This window comes from Triticum urartu, chromosome 2A, assembly GCF_056163025.1.
Source record: "Triticum urartu cultivar PI428250 chromosome 2A, HENAU_Tu73, whole genome shotgun sequence".
In the NCBI taxonomy this organism is placed as follows: Eukaryota; Viridiplantae; Streptophyta; class Magnoliopsida; order Poales; family Poaceae; genus Triticum; species Triticum urartu.
This window is the reverse complement of record NC_141874.1, coordinates 3852130-3874564: the sequence shown is the minus strand read 5'-3', so window position 1 is coordinate 3874564 and position 22435 is coordinate 3852130. Positions and strand designations below refer to the sequence as shown.

The window sequence follows — 22435 nt, the reverse complement described above, 5'->3', positions numbered from 1 at the left end:
CATATTGGCTGTGATGTCGAGCAACTGGTCAAGGATGATCTGGTGACACAACTCCTGCCCCTCGTCATATGTTAGCTAGCTAGACCTGACAGTCAGAGTAAATAACAGAGCACGTTCAGTGTAACTGTAACCAGAAGGAAAGGAACGCCGTTATAACTCCGAGACGTAAATAACGGATGATGATGGCAATGAAAATATACATAGAATGTCTAATAACATGTGGTGTCCGACCACAAATCATCTTCTCCTTGCCTCTTTTATGAATGAATGTGCACTTCAAAAGAGAAAATTTCACAGGTTCGCCGACTGCATGATGAAGGCCTGATGGCGAAATTGGATTGGAATTGGATGGTTCTGCTCTGCGCCCAGTCCATACACCACTACCACCTTGGTCATCTTCCCTCCAGAGATTGTGCTACCAAGTATTAGTATCGGACACAAGATCCTACAGTCGATGGCCAAGAATCAGCTCATCATTTGAAGAGCATCTTGGGCTGCTAGATGGCGCCAAGTGCAGTAATTAAATGGTGCTCCTCTCCTCTCCTCTGCTCTCCTATCTGGTGATGATGACATTCTGGGGAACTTCACTGCCTTACTTTGGTGAATTCAGAGTTGTTGGATGCACGGTCAAGGGTGGTGGTATGTCACGATAAACGCTGGGTGTCGATTTCTTCAGTTAACACCATAACAAGTGTCAATTTCTTGACAAGATGATGCAGCCAGCCTGGTTGTTCTCCTGACAAGGAGATGTGCAAGTAATTGGCCTTGTTGTGCATCTGCATGCCAGTCAAGGTCAGAATAGTTTGCGTCCTTGTGCGGGGCATGTGTCCTATTGAGATGTGGTGTTTGAATGCAAAGAAAGAAAGAAAGAGCTCTGAACAGCTATAAATTTCCTGCATCTCATAAAAGATCAAATTTCTCCGAATGCAAACAAATACATAAAGAAATCTCTAGCCAGCCTTTGCATCGTCGAAATTATTTAAGCTCTGTTTTGTGATGCAGCAACAACACACTCTGGACAACAGTTCAAAATAAGGAAGGAAAAAAAACAGTCGGGGGAATCAAAGAAAACATGAGCACGAGCTTTGGCAGATGTTCAAATCCATAGAACTGCGGCAACAATCAACAAAGGCAGCGACAGACAAGCTTCCAGCAGATACTACTCCGACCGAATAAGCAAGCAAGCATATCCATCGGGTTTGTATGCTTGAGAAGCAGGGGAGATGAGCAGAGCATCATTTCATTTGCCAAATAGCTGCAGACTATGCTCCTGCTTAGCCTAGCCTTCGCATGGATCTAGCAAGCATATCGCATCTGTATCTGCATAACTCTTACTCCGCGGACTTGTTGCAACTCAATTCACCACCCTCCCTGGTGCCGACTCTGAAACATTTTGCAGTCGGTTATAATTGATACTATAAGCTACTCTATCTCTCAAGTGCAATATTGCGAAACTAACATAATTCTTACAAGGAAACTGTATCTTAGTATGGCCTCGTGACTGAGACGCGGCATATTGGGTGAAGTACAGCCACTTCTTTGCCTATCTATCCTTGAGTGGTTGATCTAGAAAACCAAGCAGCATCATAACTGAGGCTAGCTACCAACAGTACATGATCAGTCAGAGTGAGGAGCTTACACATCCATCACTAGCTTGGCAAGTTTCTGATGTAAATAGTTGAGCAGCAAGTGAATCCCTCACATCATCATGTGAGCCATTAAATTTCATTAAACAACAACACTTATGACGAATGCAAGAATATCTGGTGCCAGTAGAACCTTGGGGACTTCACTGCCTTAACTTGGTGATGATCGACGCCATGTGCTCCAGTAAGCAGGAGCGCTGAACAACTAGTTCACAAAACTAAATCACTCGCAGATCACATGAAGCTCCCAAGTAGGTGAATTCAGAGGATGACCCCATGAGAGAAATATAGCGAACAGAGGACATGCGCCAGCGTAGGGTTTACGCCAAGTTCAGGAAGATGAGCCCCAGGGCTCTCAGATAGATCCATTACAACCACTGGAAAGGGTAACTTTAACGCTACTAAAGTAAGGCAGGTCAACAAGGAGACGGCAGAATGTAATTCAAATAGCGACAGCTCCAGTCTTCAAAGCCACTGGATGCGCCATCAAGGGCGACAGGTGCGTTGTAACTCGGGGCGAGGCGGTAAGTTGCCATTTGATGAAGATCGGGCGGTCAACAATGTGGGCACCAACCGCTGGGTGCCGATTTCTTCAGTTAACAACATGACAAGTGTCGGTTCCTTCAGAAGATGCAGTCTGGTTCCTGACAAAGAGGGGGATGTGTAAGTAATTGCCATGGTTCTGCCGGTCAGGGTCATAATATTTTGTGCTACACAGCCTACACTAATACCGAATGACCGAAATACTAACCATCTCACACACGATATGGGCATACTCATGGCAGGAATTTAATTCTAAGCGGCATAACAAGGCTGACAAGCTTCAGATATACCCAGCTGCTGGCTACGCTTCTTCTAGCCTGGGCAGTGTTTCTGCTGCTTCTTCCTTAGCATGGCTTCACATATTCCGCGGACCGGTTGCAAGTCAATTCATCACCCTCCTTGGGGAGCCGACTCTGAAATGTTTTCAAGTCAATTAACCTGATAATTAAGAACATGTAGCTATCTTGCAGAGTTGCACTTCACTGGGTCCTATTTACCTCGCATGAATGAACACCTCTCCTGTGTTTTAAGCACACCCATAAAATGCTGGAGTCATCGAGCAGGTGTACAGCGGTCCTTCTCTAGTGAGTCGTCACACCTGCGAAATTTGCACAGCCATTCAGTTATTTGGGGATAATTATGTCCCTCTTCTGGTACTCAGAGGCTCAGAGCAGACATGAATAATCCCTACCTACCTTTGCAGTGCAAGTTTTTCATAATAAGCTGCATCTTCTGGAAATAATAATAAGCCATTAGCTTATGGCTTGTTTGTCTGCACAGAGGGGTCACTTGTTAGTTAGTACAGGAAGCATCATCCCTCCATGCCACTAAAATGAAGCAGATCTGAATATTTAAACTTGAACCTGATGCTTTTCTTGCACAAACCTGACAACTTCACAATGTGCCACAAACCAAGTTTTATTATGCAGAAATGAAGGAAAAGGGCAAAGTGGAAAAACACAAGAAAGTCTGTTTGCGTTACCTTGGATCAGAATATCCAGAAATCTCAATCAGAAAGGTATTTTGGGTGCAGCCCCATGTGCTTAATCCCCATCTTAATTTCTGCTTCTCCTCTCACATCTACTTTGCTTCAACCAAGTTATCTATTCGATCTAATTTCTGGTTGCTAGATAGATCAACTTCTCTCCTAGTTCATACACTTCTCCACCAAAAATCCCCAAATATTGTTGTTATTTGTGTGTGGTGAAAGATCAGGGCCAATCAGCACACGTGGTGTCTTATCAGATATAGTACAGCAGGAGTAAAGTTCCAGTTTGGATGTACTTACCAGATTTAAGTAGAGGAAGGAAGGCCACAGCCACAAGGCCTTCGTTGCATGTGTTTGAATGGGAAGGGAAGAGCTCTACAAGGCTAGAGGAATGTACAAGGGAACTCCAAGGCATCGTCCTGCATAGTGGATGGGAACAAACTATGTGTTATTAGGAAAAACACACACAAAAAAATATGTCTGTGTTACCTTGGATCAGTAGTCAATGCTGTCTATTTTGATTTTGGGGATGGTTCCCACTAACCCCCTGCACTGCTGTTTCAGCTCCTCACTGCAGCTGAAGATATCTAGCTTTTCCAGTGAATCCGAGAGGGCATCGTTGGGCAATGACGAGATGGCTGGACAGCAGTTGACTGATAATATCTTGAGGCTGGTAAGGTTACGCAGCCCTGCAGGGAGTTGTTGGAGGTCCTTCAAATTCCAAAACATTAGTACCTGGAGGGAGGAGAGGAGTTGAAGGGCGTCCTCTTGCTCCTTGCTGAACCGCTCCATCCCTTCACACCAATGCCCCCAAAGTGACAGCTTGGTGAGGGAGGAAGAGAGGAATCTGCAGACGGGTGCAGCAAGAAGTCCTGCCACGTCATTTGTTTTAAGCTCACGCAGTATGGATGAAACAAGCTGTGCCTGCTGCTCTTCACCTCCCTCAGCATCTTCCAAAGCCCGTCTGGGATTGGGATCCCAATCAGCAAAGAATCTAGGGCTGTGCATGACTTTTAATTCCTTGAGCTGGCCTCCGGTGGTAAGGAGAGACCACAAGCCCTGACATTTTAGATCCTCTCCACAACCACACAATTCTAATCTGGTGAGAGAGGAGAGGTTTGAGAGGGGCTCCAGTGTCCCCATGCCTTCCACATCCAAAAGCATCAGAAACTGCAGGGAGGAAGGGAAAATGTGACAGGAAAAGGAGAAGGTGGATAGAAACTTTGGGGACCGCCGTATTGTTAATCTCTGGAGAGATTGCAAGGCTTGTAGCCATCCTTCTCCAGGAACAAGAGTTGGCGGGTCCACCAGGACCAGCTCTGGGCAGAAAGTGAAATCCAATTCCCGTAGTGAGTCACGGAGATGAGCGGGGAAGAGCAGCACCCCGTCATCCTCTTCCTCTGCTGCTGCGGTTATCTCTGATGCTTCTTGTGCTGTCTGTTGCACATCCACCCCCACTACCAGCTTTTTTATGTTTTTACACTGCCATATTTCCAATTTGGAGAGCTTTGGAAGGTGGGGAAGGAGCTCTGTCAGTTCCTCGCCAGTATTACCAGTTAAGCCATCGATCTTGATACACTCAACATGGAGCTGCCATTCCACATCACTCTGACCTCCTCCTAGTGGTCCAACTACACCAACTGAATTTTCTACAATCAATGTCCTCAGTGAGGTTAGCATAAGAAGGTGCTTCAACTCCAGAGGTGGGCACCTCGATAGTGTCAGCTTCCCAAGACTTGTTTCTTTATCAAAAACTAACACTTGGTCTATGCTATGCAAATCAGCCCCTCCAATAATCTTCAATTGTGCTCCATTGGATGATTTTGAGTATGCAAACTCCTTTAGCATCTTTACACATTCCATCGTGACAGAACGCAGACTTTCGATCCAGGAGATGGGAATCAGTGGCAAGAATTCGGGACAATCATTTACATCAAGCTCTTGTAGCTTGGGGAACCAATCTGGAGAAACAATGTGGTTTGAGAAAGGCAACCCCACGAGTTTCGGGCACTCTCTAATAACCAGAACTTGCAAAAGAGGGAACACATGAGCAGTTGGTGGTAACAAGTCTCCACCAACGGAAGACTCTTGCTCACCAGTGTAAACCCACTTTTCAAAACTTCCAAGGCCAATGAGTATAAGTTGTGTTAGCATGCAAAAGCTTTTCTCTACGATAAACTCCTTCAGTCTGGCAATATGCTCAAACCTTAATTCACGAAGATCCCACGCCTTCCCTAAAGAAGGGAAAACTTCCCAAGAAACACCATCAAGATAAAGAGATTGTAGAGCTTCAACAGCGAACTCATCACCCAACCATGTCGGACAAGAAGGACCTCCGTGCCCTCTAATGCACAACACCTGAAGATCTCCATGTGGCTGAAGGCTCTCAAGAACCGCTGCTTCCACACCAGGATCAACACTAGATCGCTTACTATCCCAGTCCAATGTTAACCTCCTCAAGTAATTTTTCTCCATCAGTTTTGCTTGAGTTGCTTCTTCTGCTGTATCTATCTTCTCAAGGTTGTAGATGCCAAGCTCCCTTAGCTTGGTCAAGTGCTCTAGTTGCTTTGTTTCAAACCCTTCACTTCTTTTATTGACTTGAAATACCTTCAACTCTTCTAACAGTTTAAGTTTCCCCACATTATAAATATCAGAATGAAGCTGATCATTTGGGACATAAAAATGGCACAGTTTGGCAAGGTTGCTCATGTCTTCGGGCAAATCACAACTGCCATGCCACTTTTCAAGATCTAGGATCCTTAAATGATAAAATTTGGAGATGCCAAGTGGTAAATGCATCTGGATCTCCTGTGTCCCTAGACATAGGTATCGTAGGTGGAGAAGTCCCGAAAAGTTATGTAACATGAACTCCACGGGACAAAGCATTTTGGGCAAATGAAGAACACGAAGAGTATTTGCTTCCCCAATAAAATCACCAAATATCTTAACAAAGCCTTCATCCATTTGTCCAAATAACATCAATGTTTGCAATTCTTCAACTTTAAATCTTGTCTTTAGTTCTTCCAATTCACTCTTCAGTTTTTTACCAGACACTGCATCATATTTACCTAAACCATATGTGCTTATTGACAAGTGACGGGTGGTTGGCTGAATCTCTACTGATCCAACACCAGGGAGACTTAAACTAAGACAATCATGAGATGCAACCTTCAATGCCAAATCATGCAGCAGGTCATGCATAACATAACGCAGACCATACATAGTTTTCTCTTCTCTGAAAAATCCATGGGTGACTAACTCATTTAAATTGCTCAGACCTATGTCTTCAAATGTTTGGTCTTGCCCATTGGGTATCAAAATATCTAGTGCGATCCATAGACTGATCAGTTCGTCACTTCTGAAATTGTAATCTTCAGGAAACAATCCAGAATAGGCAAAACATTGTTGCAGATGGAAAGGAAGAAAGTCATAGCTAAGCTTCAAGGCAGGCATAATTTCATTGTCATCGGTCTGCTTCTCCCATCCTCTACTTTTTAGGACCCTTCTCCAGTGACGCAAACTAAGGTCTTTACTCAGTAATCTACCAACCGTTTTTGCTGCAAGAGGGGAGCCCTTTAGTTTTTTCATTATCTTATCTCCAGTCTCAAGCAAAAATTGTTTATCCCTTGGATATTGCTCATCACCAAACACAAATGCAAGGAATAACTTTCTAAACTCTCCAGATTCTAAACCATTCAGGTTTATTGACTGGCAAGGTGTTTCAACCATCTGTGCTATTGCTTCAAACCGAGTTGTGACCAGAATCATGGAACCTTTTTCCTCAGATTTATTGAGTGTCGACAATAATTTTAACCAGTCATCCCCATTATTAATCCTCCATATATCATCCAATACAAGTAAGAACCTTTTAGATTTTAATCTTTGCTCGATCAAATCTTCAGTTGTACTGCCAATTTTTTCCTTTTCAACTGCAGGGGTACATGTTTTAATCTGCTCTAGCACCTTATCCAGATTGAAACTGAAAGACACACATATCCAAATCATGACTGGAAAATGATTCAGCACTTGCTGGTTGCGATATATGTGTTGTATGAGAGTTGTTTTCCCCATTCCCCCCGAACCAACAACCGGAAGCACAGTTATACCCTTGTCACAGTATTGACCCTTGGTGATGTCCTTTATGATGCTATCCATGACACGGTCCCTCCCATACAGTTTTGGCTCGTCAATTCGACCCTTGGTGATAGGACGACACTGGGCAATGTTTGAGACACTTTTAGGGTCACAACTCTGCAAAAGGCCATTAACATCCTTCCGCACAAGCTGCAATTTCTCTGTGATGTCCTTCATCTTTATTAGAGAAATCAACCCTATTAAACTCAAACTTTGGCATTTCTTGCACACTGCCACAATCTTTCTCACTTATATGTGGATCCCGGGAAGATGAGCAAGGGAGGAGTTTACCAATCAGCTTGGGCATGCATCCGCTGACTTCTTGAATGGTGTCTTGTGCTGAGGAGGATTCGCCGGGTGACCTCTGCCGGCGCTTAGCACGCTGCCAAGGGCAACAGCTGACCAGTTTGCCAACAGCTTTGGCGGTGTGGCGAGCATTGAGGGCGAGGTCGTGGACGCCACCCTTGCCGTGCTGGTCGGCAGCATTGTACGTGCTGTTGAGCTCGTCGTGGATGCGGAAGTAGTCCAGCTCGTCCAGCAAGTCTTGGGCAATGTGCGCCGAGTCCTGCAGCCTCTGCAACAGCTCCTCCATGGCCGGACCACCGATCTCCTTGCGGCCAGCATTTTCAAGCGTTGCTTGCACGAGCAGCAGTTCCATCCTGAGGGCCTCGACGTTGGGACCAAAGTTCCTGGTGGCCGCCCAAGCCTCCAGCACACCATCCGCGACGGGGGCTAGCGCCTTCCCCACTACCCATTGCGCCGCGCCGAGGGCCACGACGGCCATCCTCCGGTGTGATGCAGGGACGGACGACACGTGGCGCCTGCATCAATCAAGGAATCAAAAGGAATTTGATGTTAAATCGGCTGCTAGAAGCTGCAAAGTAAAGGGGCGGAGTGCGTGTATAGTACGTACGTTGGCGCAAGCGCGCCTGCCCGCCTTTGCTGCAGGTGACGGATGCCGCTGCCTACTACCTAGCTGCTGCTGCAAATGGGGGGTTGAATCGCAGCACAGCAGTCCAGGGATGGGTACCTATTGAGAATTTGCAATCACAAGAGAAATATAAATGAAGGCATCAGGCCAAGAATTTCCAATCACATTCTTTAACTTTATACTACCATGGGAAGCACATACAGATGGTTAAAGAGATGTTGTTTATTTCTTTGTGTGTGGTCAACCAAACTTAGGCATTTACCCGTATATATATATATATACATATATATATATATATATATATATATATCGTTATTCAAATCTCAGAAAATGCATTCCATATTGTTTTCTTTATTTTTCAAATCCAAACTTAGGCATCCTCCTTTTCCAAAAAAATAAAAAAAAATTGCATATTGCATCTCAGAAATCACGAGAGAGGGAGAGAAAGAGGAACATATCAGGATTGGTTTCTTTATTTTTCAAATCCACGACGGTAGCTAGCACATAATAATGCCTCGATGCTTTATTTATCTTCATTCTTGTACTCCTACCAACTATGGGAGGGAAGAAGCAGCAGCACGTAATATTATTGCTTAAAGAAAACTCGTCTAATACTAGTCTAGTCCGCCCTATCAAATTGGTTAGACAGACAGAGAGAGGGAGCGGTGATCTGACCTCTGACCTGTGCTGTCCGGCGGCGGTAGGTTGCGGCTGGTTCAGATCCGGGAGCCGACGTTGACGGCGGTGAGAGGGCGAGGTGACGGAAAGGAAGCGCGTTCCCGGACGGCGAGGCGGAGGTGAAGAGCAGCAGGGGCGGGGAGCGGAGAGCAGGGCCAGGGGAGCGCCGGACCGCCCAGCTCAGCTCAGCTAGCTTGAGAGAGCGAGGAAGAGCGTAGTAGTTGTCACAGTGCTCCCATCTTACCACCTCTGGATCTAATTCTAGATCCATCGGACGCGCACTGTTGCCCCGTAATAATGAACTACAGTATATACTGTATTATACAGTGTAGTATTTTTCTTTTAATTTCCTTGACTTCACCTCCACCTCAGATTCTTCTTTTTTTAATACCCCCAAAGTCTTTACCTACAGTATTGTACTCGCTCCGTCTTAAAATAAAAGGCGCCGTTTGACTTTTGTGATTTTCGTTGCGCAATTTTGACTACAACTTTCAAGTATTATGTATCCATAAAATAAGTATACAGACATATGAAAAAAAATTGTTTTGCAAGACAAATATAACAATGCCATTTATCCATGTTGTCTTGGTAAATTGATGTACGCTTTTATTTTTATTTACCAGCTAGTTAGAGCATCTACATCAAATCTGACCCACCTTAAATCTTTTCTTTCACAATCAGATGCATCAATTGTGAAACTTCAAATACATGTAGTTACATTCAACGTAGTAAAGCCTAATCCAGATCTCTAAGACGGCGCTCGTTCGGCTCCATTCGTCTTGTCCATGTCCGACGGCCGGCTGAGCCTCTCGGAGTGGAGAAGAGTGGATTAGATAGGGTTTGGTCCGACGAGCGAATGAGGACGAATATATGTGGGGTCGAGGCAAGCCACCGTACGTCGAAGGTTTGATTCGTCGCTAGGAGGGCCTCGGAGTCAACCTTGCCTGTCTGGTGGACATGGGCTGCTGGGAGCTCGCCTTTTGCCCAGGTGTGGCAAGGCGGGGCGGTGGCGGCCAGATCTGGTCAGCCCGGGGGGTGGGCACGGACCTGGGGGGCGTCCAAGGGTGGGGAAGGAGGTGCCTTCCCGCCCGTTCCTTTGGTCGTCATTGCTCAAGCATGGGACGGAGATGGAGTTGGGGCCATGGATACCGAGGCAGCGGCCTTGGTGGTGGGAGTTGCGGTGCCCGTGGGCGGGGCTCGTGGCTCAGATGGTGGCTGGTTGCCATGGTTGTGTGGGCAGCATGGAGGCCAGTGTGCGACGAGGAGGAGGTGGTGTGGCAGGTGTCCTTGTGGCATGTTGTATTCTGTCTTGGAGGCGAAGAAGTCTTGCCGGGGTGAAAATTATCTCTGGCTCTGCCAGGCATATGGCGGAGGCACCTATGGGCGTCGTTGCGTTTTCTCTCCGTCCCCCGTGTTGCTCCGGGGAAAAACTTTTGATCCTTGGATCTGGTTGTGGCGGCGCTCCAGTGTCGTGTCCTTCCTGAAGGCACTGCCGAGCATTACGGTTCGTCATGTATGGCTTCTTCTCTTCGTGTTGACTCGCCCACTGTTGAGGGCTATGGAGACGTCAAGCAGCTAGCTTTCCTGTAGTTTGCTTGTTGTGTTTTTTGGTGGGGTTGTGAAGCTTTCGCAATCACCCTGGTATCTTGCCTTGGGTGCGTGTGTGGTCTGTCGAGTTGTTGTGGTGGGTGTGTTTGTTTGAGAGTTTGTGTCGGTTGGCTCGACGATGGTTGCTTTATATACAAAACGGAAGAACCCTTTTTGGATAAAATCTACTCCCTCAATCCCAAAATAAGTGTCTCAAGCTTGATACAATTTTGTACTAAAGTTAATATAAAGTTGAGACACTTATTTTAATGAGACAGAGTGAGTATATGTTTGTCTTTCTGATTTTGTGATGCCTAGAATCCAGAATCGGTAGTTATAGCTTAAAGAAAAGGCCACCTAATCCAATATACGTAGGGCCTCCTACTCGAGATAGATAGGTAAGGTAGTAGGGTAGTTCACGAATCGATGCCGGTGGAAACGAAGGTCCTGCTCCAGAAGATGGAACAGAGATGGGGCCGGCCGCGTCCTCGTCCTTGCATGTCCGCTGTTCCGTGTCTCCTCGCCGTCGCCATCGTCTGCTGTGGGACTCACTCGCCGGTGCGCGCGGTGTGTGTTGCAAGGCCCGGGTACATGGGCCATACCGCTTCGCCTCTTCTTCCTCTTTTTCTTCTATTTTTTATACCTTCCCTCAAAACAAAATTCTATTTTTCTATTACCTGGTTATGCTTCAAGGGCAATGGCCAACGTTTGTGGCTGCCTCATCTCCCCTTAGATGTATGTGTTCTGGCCGGCGGTATTGCTGCGACCACTAGTTAATGGAATGCATGGTGTTTCTTGTAAAAAAATAATCTATTTCTCTACTTTAAAATCAAAGATTTTCCAACCTGTGTTTCTTTCCCTTTAAAAATTAATAATTTCTTTTCATCCAAAAATACCCGTACAAGATTATATCCGGCCTTATATAAAATTGCTTGTGATAAGAAAATACTATTGCGCATGTGCTCAGTTCATCCCTGCTGAATATTTCGTTCAGGCGGGATTTGCTTGGCCCCTGACCATTGTCATGGCATAATATTTCGTGGGTGGGTGAATGTGTGTGTCCGACGGGTACGGTGGATGGGGCCGTGCATTTTGGATCTTGCCACGTCATCGATCCGCGTGATCGATCCGTATGGTGTGTTATCTCTTTGCCGTCTGCCAAACAAAATACAGAAGGCAAACAACTCACTTTGCCGTCTATTGAACAAAATAACAGACGGCAAAGTCTTTGCCGTCTATTATTGTTTTGGCAGAGGGCAAAGTGAGCTGTTTGTTGTCTGTATTCTGTTTGGCAAACGACAAAGTCTATTTTGCCGTCAATATTTCCTTGTCGTCTACAGCAGCAGACAACAAAGTTTGTCTTTGCCGTCAGGCCCAAGAAAAGCTGATGGCAAATTAGTTGTTTCCCGTAATGCATATCCTTACACCATGTTAGGTCCCCTGAATTTTTGGCTTTGTATGATTCTTTTTGGATTAAACCGGCATTATCCTGCACATCTCGTGCCCCCCAACCTCGATGATGGATCCTCCCTATCCTTTGGATGCCCAAGGCCTAGATATGGTCCAAGGGCCACACATGGTAACTTACAATCCATTTTGTCTCCATGATTCACGTGGTCGTAGTTCAGATCTTAAATCTTTGGCATTTAAACTCTAGAAATTCAACAGATGTTTTGAATATAGCAGACGACCCCAAAAAGGCTAGCGCCAGCCATGTGTCATGCCATGGCCACCGCTGAGTCTCTCGGAAGGCTTCTGCGGAATGCTCTCAAATTTTATTAGCAAACCGCGTGAATCACCGAGCCATGCGCACTGGAACCCTACCTCGACAGGATCCCCACCACGCCCTCCCCTCCCGCCCCTCCCCCACCTAGCTAAACTGAGAAATCCTCCCACTAATGCAGGCAACCGAATGCGTCCATAAGAGTTCAGAGGGGTCATAGGAGTACTTAAGCAGAAAATAGGGTCATTTAGGCAAATAAGTACCCTCTTTTGCAGTCACATCACATGTGTGACAAACCAACTAATCCCGGGCACCAAAAAGAAAATTTGAAGTTGTCTTATTCTGGGTTGGGTTAGGGTCAACATGGAATGGTAGCTGTTGTAAGTGCACACCCGTGAGGAAGATTACGAATAGAGATCCAATTGGCAAAAAATAATACTACCTCCGGTTCTAATTAAGTCTTATATTTAGGAATGATTATGTCAGGGCGGCAGTTCACTTGGGCTAATAATGGTTCTGTGTCGACGTATGAGAAGCTCGATAAGGTACTCATGGATACTGAATGGGAATTAAAATTTCCTATGATAACCGTGCGAGCCTTAGAGAGAATCGAGGCACTATCGGATCGTGGACCAATCATTCTTGATTCTAATTCAACGAGCCATTCTGCCCGTCGTCCTTTCAAATTTGAATTGGGATGGCTATATCGGGAAGGTTTTGCAAACATAATCAAGAGTGTTTGGGAGAGGCCCACCGTTGGTCGTATATAGATTCTGAGATGGAATTATAAAATAAGGGCCATGAGGCAACACCTCTTTGGATGGGCAAAGCACACCAACGGGTTATACAAAAAAGATATCAGCGCTTCTGCAACATCATTAATGACCTCGACAAAATTGCTGAGACCTGCGCCTTATCTCAACAAGAGATTGAATTGTAAAAGCAATCTAATGAGAAGGTTGCTCGTCTTTTGCGTGAAGAGGAGATTAAATACTACCAAAGGTCCAAAGCTGACTTCATCCTAATGGGAGGTAGTAATACAAGATACTTCTAACTGGTCGCCAATGGTCGACATAGGAAGAAATGTAGTCATAGTCTCCAATAGGATGAAGGGCGGATCGAAGGTCAGGAGGAGCTCAAAAAGTATATCACCAGCTACTACAAAATCTATGTTCGGGGCGCCATATGAAGGGAATGTCACCCTTGGCGAGACCCGAATAGATGATATTCCACAAGTCATGGATGAAGAGAATGATATCGTCATGACAACTTTCTTAGAAGAGGAGGTGAGAGCGGCGGTGTTCCAAATGGAACGCAACAAATCTCCAAGCCCTGGTGGTTTCACTGCAGAATTCTATCACAATTTTTGGGATATCATAAAGGCCGACCTTTTGGAGTTGTTCAATTGTCTTCATGCCTATTGACTTGACCAATTCAGGCTAAATTTTGGCGAGATTGTTTTGTTGCCAAAGATTAAGGAGGCTGGGCGGATCCAGCAGTTCAGACCCATATGCCTCCTTAATATGAGCTTCAAGATTTTCACCCAAGTGGCTACGTATAGGTTAAACTCGATAGCTAACCATGTTGTCCGGCCATCTCAAATGGCCTTCATGCAAGGAAGGAATATACTAGATGGTGTAGTAATCTTGCATAAGACCGTCCACGAGATGCACAGAAAAACATGAGTGGAGTGGTATTCAAGATTGACTTTGAAAGAGCCTATGACAAGGTCAAGTGGTCTTTCCTCCAACAGACCCTAAGAATGAAAGGTTTCTCCGATAAATGGCGCCAATGGATCAAAAAATGTAACTGGAGGTAGTGTGGTCATCAAAGTCAATGATGATGTAGGCCATTACTTTCAGACAAAAAAGGACTACGCCAGGGTGACCCCATGTCTCCAATGTTATTTAACATTGTTGCTGACATGTTTGGCTATTCTGATTGAGCGCGCCAAGCAGGACGGCCAGATTGCAGGAGTAGTACCACATCTTGTGGATGATGGCCTCTCTATTTTGCAATATGCCGATGACACAATGAATTTTATGGAACATTACCTGGACAAGGCTCGAAACCTGAAACTCCTGCTTTCAGCATTTGAGGAAATGTCGGGTCTCAAAATTAACTTTGAACTATTCTGTTTTGGAGAAGCCGTTGAGGCCGCGATAGATTATGCTGACCTCTTTGGTTGCGCACATGGCTAATTTCCGATTAAATACCTGGTAATAGTGGTTCATTATCGGCGTCTCACCATTGCAGAGTGGAAGCATGTGGAGGAGCGTCTAGAGAAATGGTTGAGTAGTTGGAAAGGAAAGCTTCTCTCAGTTGGAGGAGGGTGGTTTTGATTAACTCCATTCTCATAAATATGGTTCTCTATATGATTTCTTTCTTCCAACTCCTAAAAGGGGTCCTGCAAAGACTGGACTATTTTAGATCCATATTCTTTTGGCAAGGAGACGATGAGAAGAAAAAAATACAGGCTAGCCAAATGGAGCATGGTATGTAGGCCGAAAGACCAAGGTGGCCTTGGTATATTCATGACCTACAGGTCAAGAATGAGGCCCTGCTCAGTAAATGGTTGTTCAAACTTCTTACTAAGGATGGTGTTTGGCAAACCATGTTGCACAACGAGTATCTAGGCCAAAAAGCGGTGTCTCGGGCATATTGGAAACCTGGTGACTCACACTTTTGGCTGGCCTAATGGCGGCAAAGAAACATCTCTTTCGTTTTGGGACTTTCACGATAAAGGATAGGTCGGAGATTCGTTTCTGGGAAGATATCTGGCTAGGCAATGCCAATCTAAGAGAACAAAATCCAACCTTATACAAATTTGATCGTGATAAGAATAATACTATTGCGCATGCGCTCAGTTGATCCCTGCTAAATATTTTGTTTAGGTGGGATTTGATTGGCCCCCGACAATTGTATGGCATAATCTTTTATCCTGGTTGGATTCGATTAACCTGACACAAGGTATGGATGTGTTTCGCTAGAATCTTACTACATCAGGATCTTTCACAGTATACTCTATGTACTGTGCGCTCATGCATTTTGAGGTACCGGTGAGTAATAGCAACAAAATTTGGAAGTCCAAGATTCCACTAAAAGTAGAAATCTTCATGTGGTATCTTCATAGGGGAGTTGTGTTAACCAAAGACAATCTCGCACGGCGCAACTGGTCAGGGAGTAAGAAGTGTTATTTTTGTACTCATGATGAGACAATCAAACGCCTCTTCTTTCAATGCAAGTTTGCATGTCCTACGTGGTCAGTCATCCAAATAGCGTCAAATTTGTATCTACCCACATGTGTTGCCAATATTTTTGGTCATTGGTTGGATGGTATATCAAATAGGTTTAAAATGCTAACAAGGATGGGAGCATATGCCTTAATTTTGTCGCTTTGGTGATGTAGAAATGATTTGGCTTTTTAATAACAAAAATGCTTCTCCTATAGAGGGTATTTTCCGGTGTACGCACTTGCTATGTATGTGGTCTATGCTACAACAACCGAAGTACGAACCGATGTTGAAGGCGGCATGTACGCGGTTGGAGCAGGTGGCTACGGAGGTTTTTTTTTCTGACATGGATGGCAGCATAACCTATGGATTGATCCACCACCTTCTTCGATATAGGCATAGTGCCGGTCTATAGGACTCTACTGTTGCCGAGTTGTCGGTTTTTATTTCATGATTTTTTGTCAGACTTTTGGATTTGGCTGTGTGCATCTTAGTTATGCAGAGGCCGGGTGTTACTCATAATGCTTTGTATCCATTTGATACTACATTTTGAGGTGCTAAAATCACCCTTTATATAAAAAAAGGTAAAATGGAAGCAATCAATAGAATACACGTAGATCCAATGAAGTGGAACCTTTATTTTATTTATTTATTAATGTATGCATGGCGGATACATATAGTACTAATATTGTAATAAGATAGCACATTCACTTTTCAGCTAGCAAGCTATATATGCTATTGCTAGGTTGAGATGGTGATGACGATAGAGCACCCACACATACACACCAAGCTAGTATTTCTGGAACGTCGGTGTTCCTTTTGTCAGACCACATAGCTAGCAAGCTATATATGCTATTGCTAGGTTGGGATGGTGAAGACGCGCAGGCACTTTGACCTATCGTTCCGCGTGTACCAGGAGAGCTCCCCCTTCTCGTCCACGTCCTTTCCGTTTTTGTTGTGTGTGTAGACCAGCGAGACCAGCGTGTCCGGCTCCGGAGCTGGAGCCGCCGTGCACACCTGGTCGAATTTAGCGTTGGGTTCGCCCCCCGGGAACTCATTCTTGAGTAGCCCGAACGCATTCTTGTCGAGGAACAGGAAAGGGAAGTTCTTGATGAGGATCACATCGCCTTGGCTGTCAAGCTTCTTGCCGCCGACCTCGATGGCGGTGAACGTCATAGATGTAAAGCGGTCTTGCTTGTCCGCATCACCATACTTATCAATGAGTACCTCAGCACGATCTTTGAGTTCATCTGCCTTTTCCTTCGCCTTTATCGTTACCTGCGAGTTGTTGTTGATCCACCTCCTGTAGCTCCTCACCTTAGGAAGAATGGACTCACCAACGGCGTTGAGAACGCCAGCGTGCGCGGCATGAAGGGAGACAGCGACGGCGAGCACCGCGAGGAGGACGCTAACGCTCTTCGTCATTGGGCCGGCCAATGCCGATCAACAAGCGATCGAGGTCTAGCCGGCCGGTGTTGTGCGTGTGTACGTGTTGTCTGTGTGTGTGTGTGTGTTGTGTGTACATGCTACCATCGCCTCCTCTCCTCTATATATATAGGCCCTGGCTTGGCCCAAGAGTTTTCCTTGGCTTGCTTGCTCAACATGCCCCAGTTGGCTTGCTTGCTACTACCTCCGTTTCAAAATATAAAAGCGTTTTTAACAACACACTAGTGTAAAAAGAGTAGTTATTATTATTATTATTATTATTACACACATAGACTTGACTCCGTTTGCCGTGGAAAATGTGATGGTACAAATTAAAATAGTTGTAGATATATACAAATACTCCGTTTGCCGTGGAGTATTAATTAGTGGTAGTAGAAGATAGAAAATGTAATGGTACGTAATTCTCAGATATTAGAGTTTTTGGCAGGGGGGGGGGGGGGGGGGGGGGGGGAAGCTAGTAGTAAGTGGCAGCAGTCACTGGCTAGTTGGACAAGTGGTCTACTAGCTAGTGGCACCAGTGAAAGATGGACAAGTTGGTGGTCCGGTATTCAACCTGGAATGCTACTATTTTGTACTACATGAGATAGGTATACGTAGATTGTCTGACGTGGTGGAGGTCTTGTTCGTGGAAAGAAGCAAAGTGCTAGTTGATCTATGGAGGTGAGATCATCTCATCTACGTACGTCCACCATTACTTACCCACGTAATCCTTCCTGGACGCGCGGGGCACACACCATGAAATTGAGCCAAACAAACTTCTCTCCGAGCCAGGCGGACAAGCTGGTCGTCTAGGTCATCTCTGATCTGACCGAGCTCCTCGGCTTGATCGGCGGACCTAATACTAGTACTATGTAGTATTAGTTTAGGTTAGATTTTAGTTGCTGTCATCACGGTTCGTTGCTAGCCTTGCCGTGTATTTCAACCTGAATGCCCAAACTCACATGATACACATACAACTGATATCTAGGATGGCGTTCACATGACGCCCATGTTCTTGATTACACAGATGTTGATTATCCTAATGGCGCTCTTTATACCCATGGAGACTTGGCAATTTCAAATGTCTACTGGAGTTCAAGATCAACAAGGATGTCAACCATATAAATCATGTCTTCATCAACAAGAACGGTAATGAGGTCAGACATGCCGTGTTGGGCAAAAGTTTTCTGAATCAGTTTAGAATTTTCTTAGTGTTAATGTTGGTAGACTAATTAAGACTGAGGACAACATATTAAGATACGCCCTCACCTCCATCATCCTGGGATGCTGCTTTAATGTCTACCAAGTAAGAGGCAATAAGGACCAAAGATTGTATGATTTCTACCATCTATTGAAAACATGTGACATGGAAACGAGTTATTAAAAATTATACTTTACCATAATCTGCAGAAGAATGCGTGGGCCTTTCATTCATGAGCTTTTTTAATGGTTAATATATGGAGGAAGAAGAAACGAGAATGAACATCACAGCCACATGCTTAGTTGGTAGAGCTAGAGCATGGTCCTAGGACATACCGCGGGCTAACTGATGTTCGACACTATGTAAACAAAATGCTTTGATGGAATTGTCACGTCACGTAACCTCTTCCTACCACGCGGCCAAGCAAAAGAGTTGGCACTTTGTGTTGCATATTGTTGTCGGGGATCAGCAGCATTGGCACCAAACCAAGTACGCGGGCAAAGATGTCAGATGTTTGCCAACAACTTTGACGGCGTGACAAGCATTGAGGGCAAGGCCATGGATGCCACTCCTGCCATGGAGCTTGTCGGCAGCATCGTGCGTGCCGTGGAGCTCGTCATGGATGCGAAAGTAGTCCAGTTCGTCCAGCAAGTCCTCGGCACTGTGCGCCAAGTCCCGCAGCTTCTGCAATAGTATCTCCATGGCCCTGCTGCCGAGCTCCTTGTGGCGAGCATTCTCAAGTGTGGCCTGCACGAGCAGCAGTTCCGTCCCGAGAGCCTCGACGCAGCTGGGACCAAAGTTCCTTGTGGCTGCCCAAGCCCCCGGCACGCCGTCCGCAACGGTGGCCAGCGCCTTGCCCACCACCCACTGCACCGCGCTGAGGGCCGCGTAGGCCATCCCTCAGTCGGATGGAGGGATGAACAACGTGCGGCGCCTGCATCCAGGAATCAAAAGGAATTCGTTCGTTAGTAGGCTGCTGTAAGCTGCATATGAAAGGTGATGGATGCCAAGGTGCCGCCTGCCAAGTGCCAAGGTACCTGGCTGCTGAAAATTAGGGGTTGAGTCGCAGCACAGCAGGCCAAGGGGGAGTATCTGTATCTGTTGGGGATTTTGAATCACAAGAGAAGAGAAATAAAATTAAGGCATCAGGCCAGAGAATTTTCAATCACAACAGAACTGAATTCTTTTCTTTATTATTTTGAATAATTATATATACCAGCTACGGGAAGCACATAGTAATGCTTTGTTAAAGAAAACAAACTTGTGTATTTCTGTGTGGTCAACCAAACTACCTAGGCATTCATCCTCAATGGGCATCTGACATGTTGCTGTGCGTCGCTGGTAAGGTGCGTCGGAGGTCTGCCGGTGATGGATGCCGCTGCCGGTGCTGCCTACCTAGCTACAAATGGGAGTTGAGTCACACCGGGCCAGGGGAAGGTCTAAAACAGATCAGGAAAGAGAGAGAGAGAGAGAGAGAGAGAGAGAGAGAGAGAGAGAATTGGTGAGGCTGAGTAGGAGTACTAGATGCACCTGCTTCCAGGATTCAAAAGGAATTCATTCGTAAATACTCATGCACATCCTGGAGATTACTGGTATAGGTTGTTGCTAGCTGCAAATTAAAGAGGAGTAGGTAATGCAGCAAGGCACTCCGTGGATCTAATGCAGTCAATTTGGACCGTGTTTAGCTAATTATATTGCATACTGAATTGCCGCCCTTTGTTGGTTTCCTGGTCGATGCATGAATGTATACCTGCTCCACATGATACCATCACCTAATATGGTTTCACTCTAACCAAGTTGGCATCATATATAATGGAAGATGAAGTAAAATAACAAAAGATAAATTAAGACATGGGTACGTACAAAGGCTAGTGTGGTCTAATGCATCCAGTCTTGCTATCTTTTGCAGTCACCTCTACACATTGGTTGGCCCATATATATAAATAAGATGACACTAACATTTTTGTCTTCTCAATTTGTAATGAATTTTTGTCTTCAAGCCTCCGTCACCTGCATACTTTACTCCTTTTCGTTGTCATTATTGGCGAGGGCGGCAGAAGTTGCCTCTCAGGAAAGAAGAAAACAACCCGATGGTGGTGAATGGGAATACCACAGGAAGTTTCGCCCTGGAGGCAAGGAGACAGATTTGCTATTTGGTTCCAAAGTTGAACTGTACTGCATGAGGTTATTTTTACAGAACTACAACTGGCCCTGCATTTAGCCACTTATAATTTGTACTGAGCAGTCTGGTCAGTCCATGAATGTACACCTACTGCACATGATACCGTCATCTAATCATATGGTTCCACTCTTAACTAATTTGGCATCATATGTAATACTCCTAGATGATAAATTAAAATAACAAACAGCATTCCTGTTTTCTACAGTCACCTCTACAGATTGGTTGGTCCATATAAATAACATGACATTGTTACTTGCGTGTATAATACGAGTAGATAAATCAAAATAACAAGTTGTAACAATGACATTTTTGTCTTGCCAGGAAATTTTCTATTGATTTTACGCCAGCGCCTTGGTGTGCTAGGTTAGCTAGCTGATGTTTGGGCAAGTTGTGTTGTTTTTGTATATACAGAGGAGGCACATCAACTTGTGAATACAAATGACGCCAGTCACCGAAAAGCGGAGGGATTTGACGACGCTGCCCCAAATTTCCGCAAAAAACGCACAAAAACAGGGGTTGTAGCAGAGGAGAGGTACCCGCGCGGTGATGAGGACGGACGTATGGTGGCCATTACTACTTAACTTCTGGGGACGCACCGAAAGAGACAGACAGACAATAGGACGGACAGAGACCAGCAAGCAAACAAGCACCTGCCACTCGGTGCAGGGCAGGCAGATGAGAGATGACCTTGTGGGTGGCGCTTGCTTGCAGTTCCAGCCGGCCGGACGGAGGGAGGAGAGGACGGTCCGGGGAGCAGAGTAGCTTGAAGACGAGGCGCCGTTGGGCGTCTCCTCGACGTCGCCGCCGTTGTCCGTGGTCGGGAGCAGAGCAGAGCATGGTGGTGGGTGGGTGGCTTGGTCATTGGTACTGCACTAAATTCAGAGATAAAATCGTCTTGAGAGAACTGAACCATCAAACTCAGAACGACATTTGCACACTGACAGAGCTTCTTCTTATATGCGTCCGTTGGCATACACTACACTACACCACTTCTTATATGCAGTCGCCGCTCTCAAAACCATGCGGCATCAAGCTTTTCTGAACCGGACTTGTTGTCGCAAAGGCCCCGTGTACTGCAATTTATATTTCAATCATATCATGAGGGTAAATTCCAAACTCTGTGTCTGCATGCAAACAAAGAAAGAAAGAAAGAAATCTGCAGCCAACCTTCCAGCAGATACTTACTACTCCAAGTAAGCAAGCAAGCATCCATGGGATTTGTTGTATGCTTGAGAAGCAGGGGAGATGAGCAGAGGATCATTTCATTTGCCAAATAGCTGCAGACTATGTTCCTGCTTAGCCTAGCCTTGCCGAAAAAGGGTTTCCCCCGCTTTGTATTCCAAAGCAGTCGAACACCATACACATAGCATTGCTGGGCAAGCAGCACATCAAGCCCCCCCCCCCCCCCCCCCCCCCCCAAAAAAAAAGAAACAAATGCCAACAACGGCAGCTCGACAAAGCGTGGATGAACCGCCACTGCTGCGCCCTCCGGAGACACAGCCTTACCATGGATCTAGCAAGCATATCACATCTGTATCTGCATAACTCTTACTCCGCGGACTTGTTGCAACTCAATTCACCACCCTCCCTGGCGTCGACTCTGAAACATGTTGCAGTCGGTTATAATTCATATAAGCTATCTCTCAAGTGCAATATTGCGAAACTAACATAATTCTTACAAGGAAACTGAATCTTAGTATGGCCTCGTGACTGCAAACAGTGAGCTAGACGCCGATGTCAACACCGTGGAGAGCCACGGCATAGTGGGAGAAATATAGCGAATAGAGGACCAGCGTTTACTCGAGCCTAGGGTTTACGCCAAGTTCAGGAAGATGAGCCCCAGGGCTCTCAGATCCGGGGCTTTATACCCATTACAACCACCGGAAAGGGTAACTTTTTAACGCTAAAGGCAGGTCAACAAGGAGACAGCAGAAGGTAATTCAAATTGTGACACCTCCAGTCTTCAGAGCCGTTGGATGCGCCGTCAATGGTGGCGGTGTGTCGAACTCAGGGCGAGGCAGTAAGTTGCCGTTAGATGAAGATTGGACGGTCGACAATGTGCCAGGTTTGGAGCCAACCGCTTGTCGATTTCTTCAGTTAACAACATGACAAGTGTCATCTGATGCGGTAGGTTGCCGTTAGATGAAAATCGGACAGTCAACAA

The 22435-nt window shown here is 45.7% G+C and overlaps 1 protein-coding gene and 1 long non-coding RNA gene across 3 annotated transcripts; both read right to left on the bottom strand.

The window, feature by feature from the left end:
* Positions 1 to 1539: 1539 nt before the first annotated feature.
* Positions 1540 to 3430, bottom strand: LOC147982691 (uncharacterized). The gene is made up of 4 exons (XR_015615482.1): positions 2885 to 3430; positions 2687 to 2787; positions 2398 to 2602; positions 1540 to 2290 (listed from the first exon to the last, which is right to left on the bottom strand). It is a non-coding gene; the product is annotated as an uncharacterized LOC147982691 (long non-coding RNA).
* A 29-nt stretch (positions 3431 to 3459) lies between these two features.
* Positions 3460 to 9171, bottom strand: LOC147982690 (putative disease resistance protein RGA3). 2 transcript variants are annotated; one of them, XM_087542638.1, is made up of 4 exons: positions 8918 to 9171; positions 8225 to 8341; positions 3667 to 8132; positions 3460 to 3596 (listed from the first exon to the last, which is right to left on the bottom strand). In XM_087542638.1, exon 3 carries the CDS (start codon positions 7486 to 7488, stop codon positions 3673 to 3675), a length of 3816 nt encoding a protein of 1271 aa, XP_087398764.1. In that variant the 5' UTR covers positions 7489 to 8132; positions 8225 to 8341; positions 8918 to 9171; the 3' UTR covers positions 3460 to 3596; positions 3667 to 3672. The 2 variants fall into 2 exon arrangements, with proteins under 2 accessions (XP_087398764.1, XP_087398765.1); XM_087542639.1 differs by having other exon boundaries at positions 8925 to 9171.
* Between the last annotated feature and the right edge of the window lie 13264 nt (positions 9172 to 22435).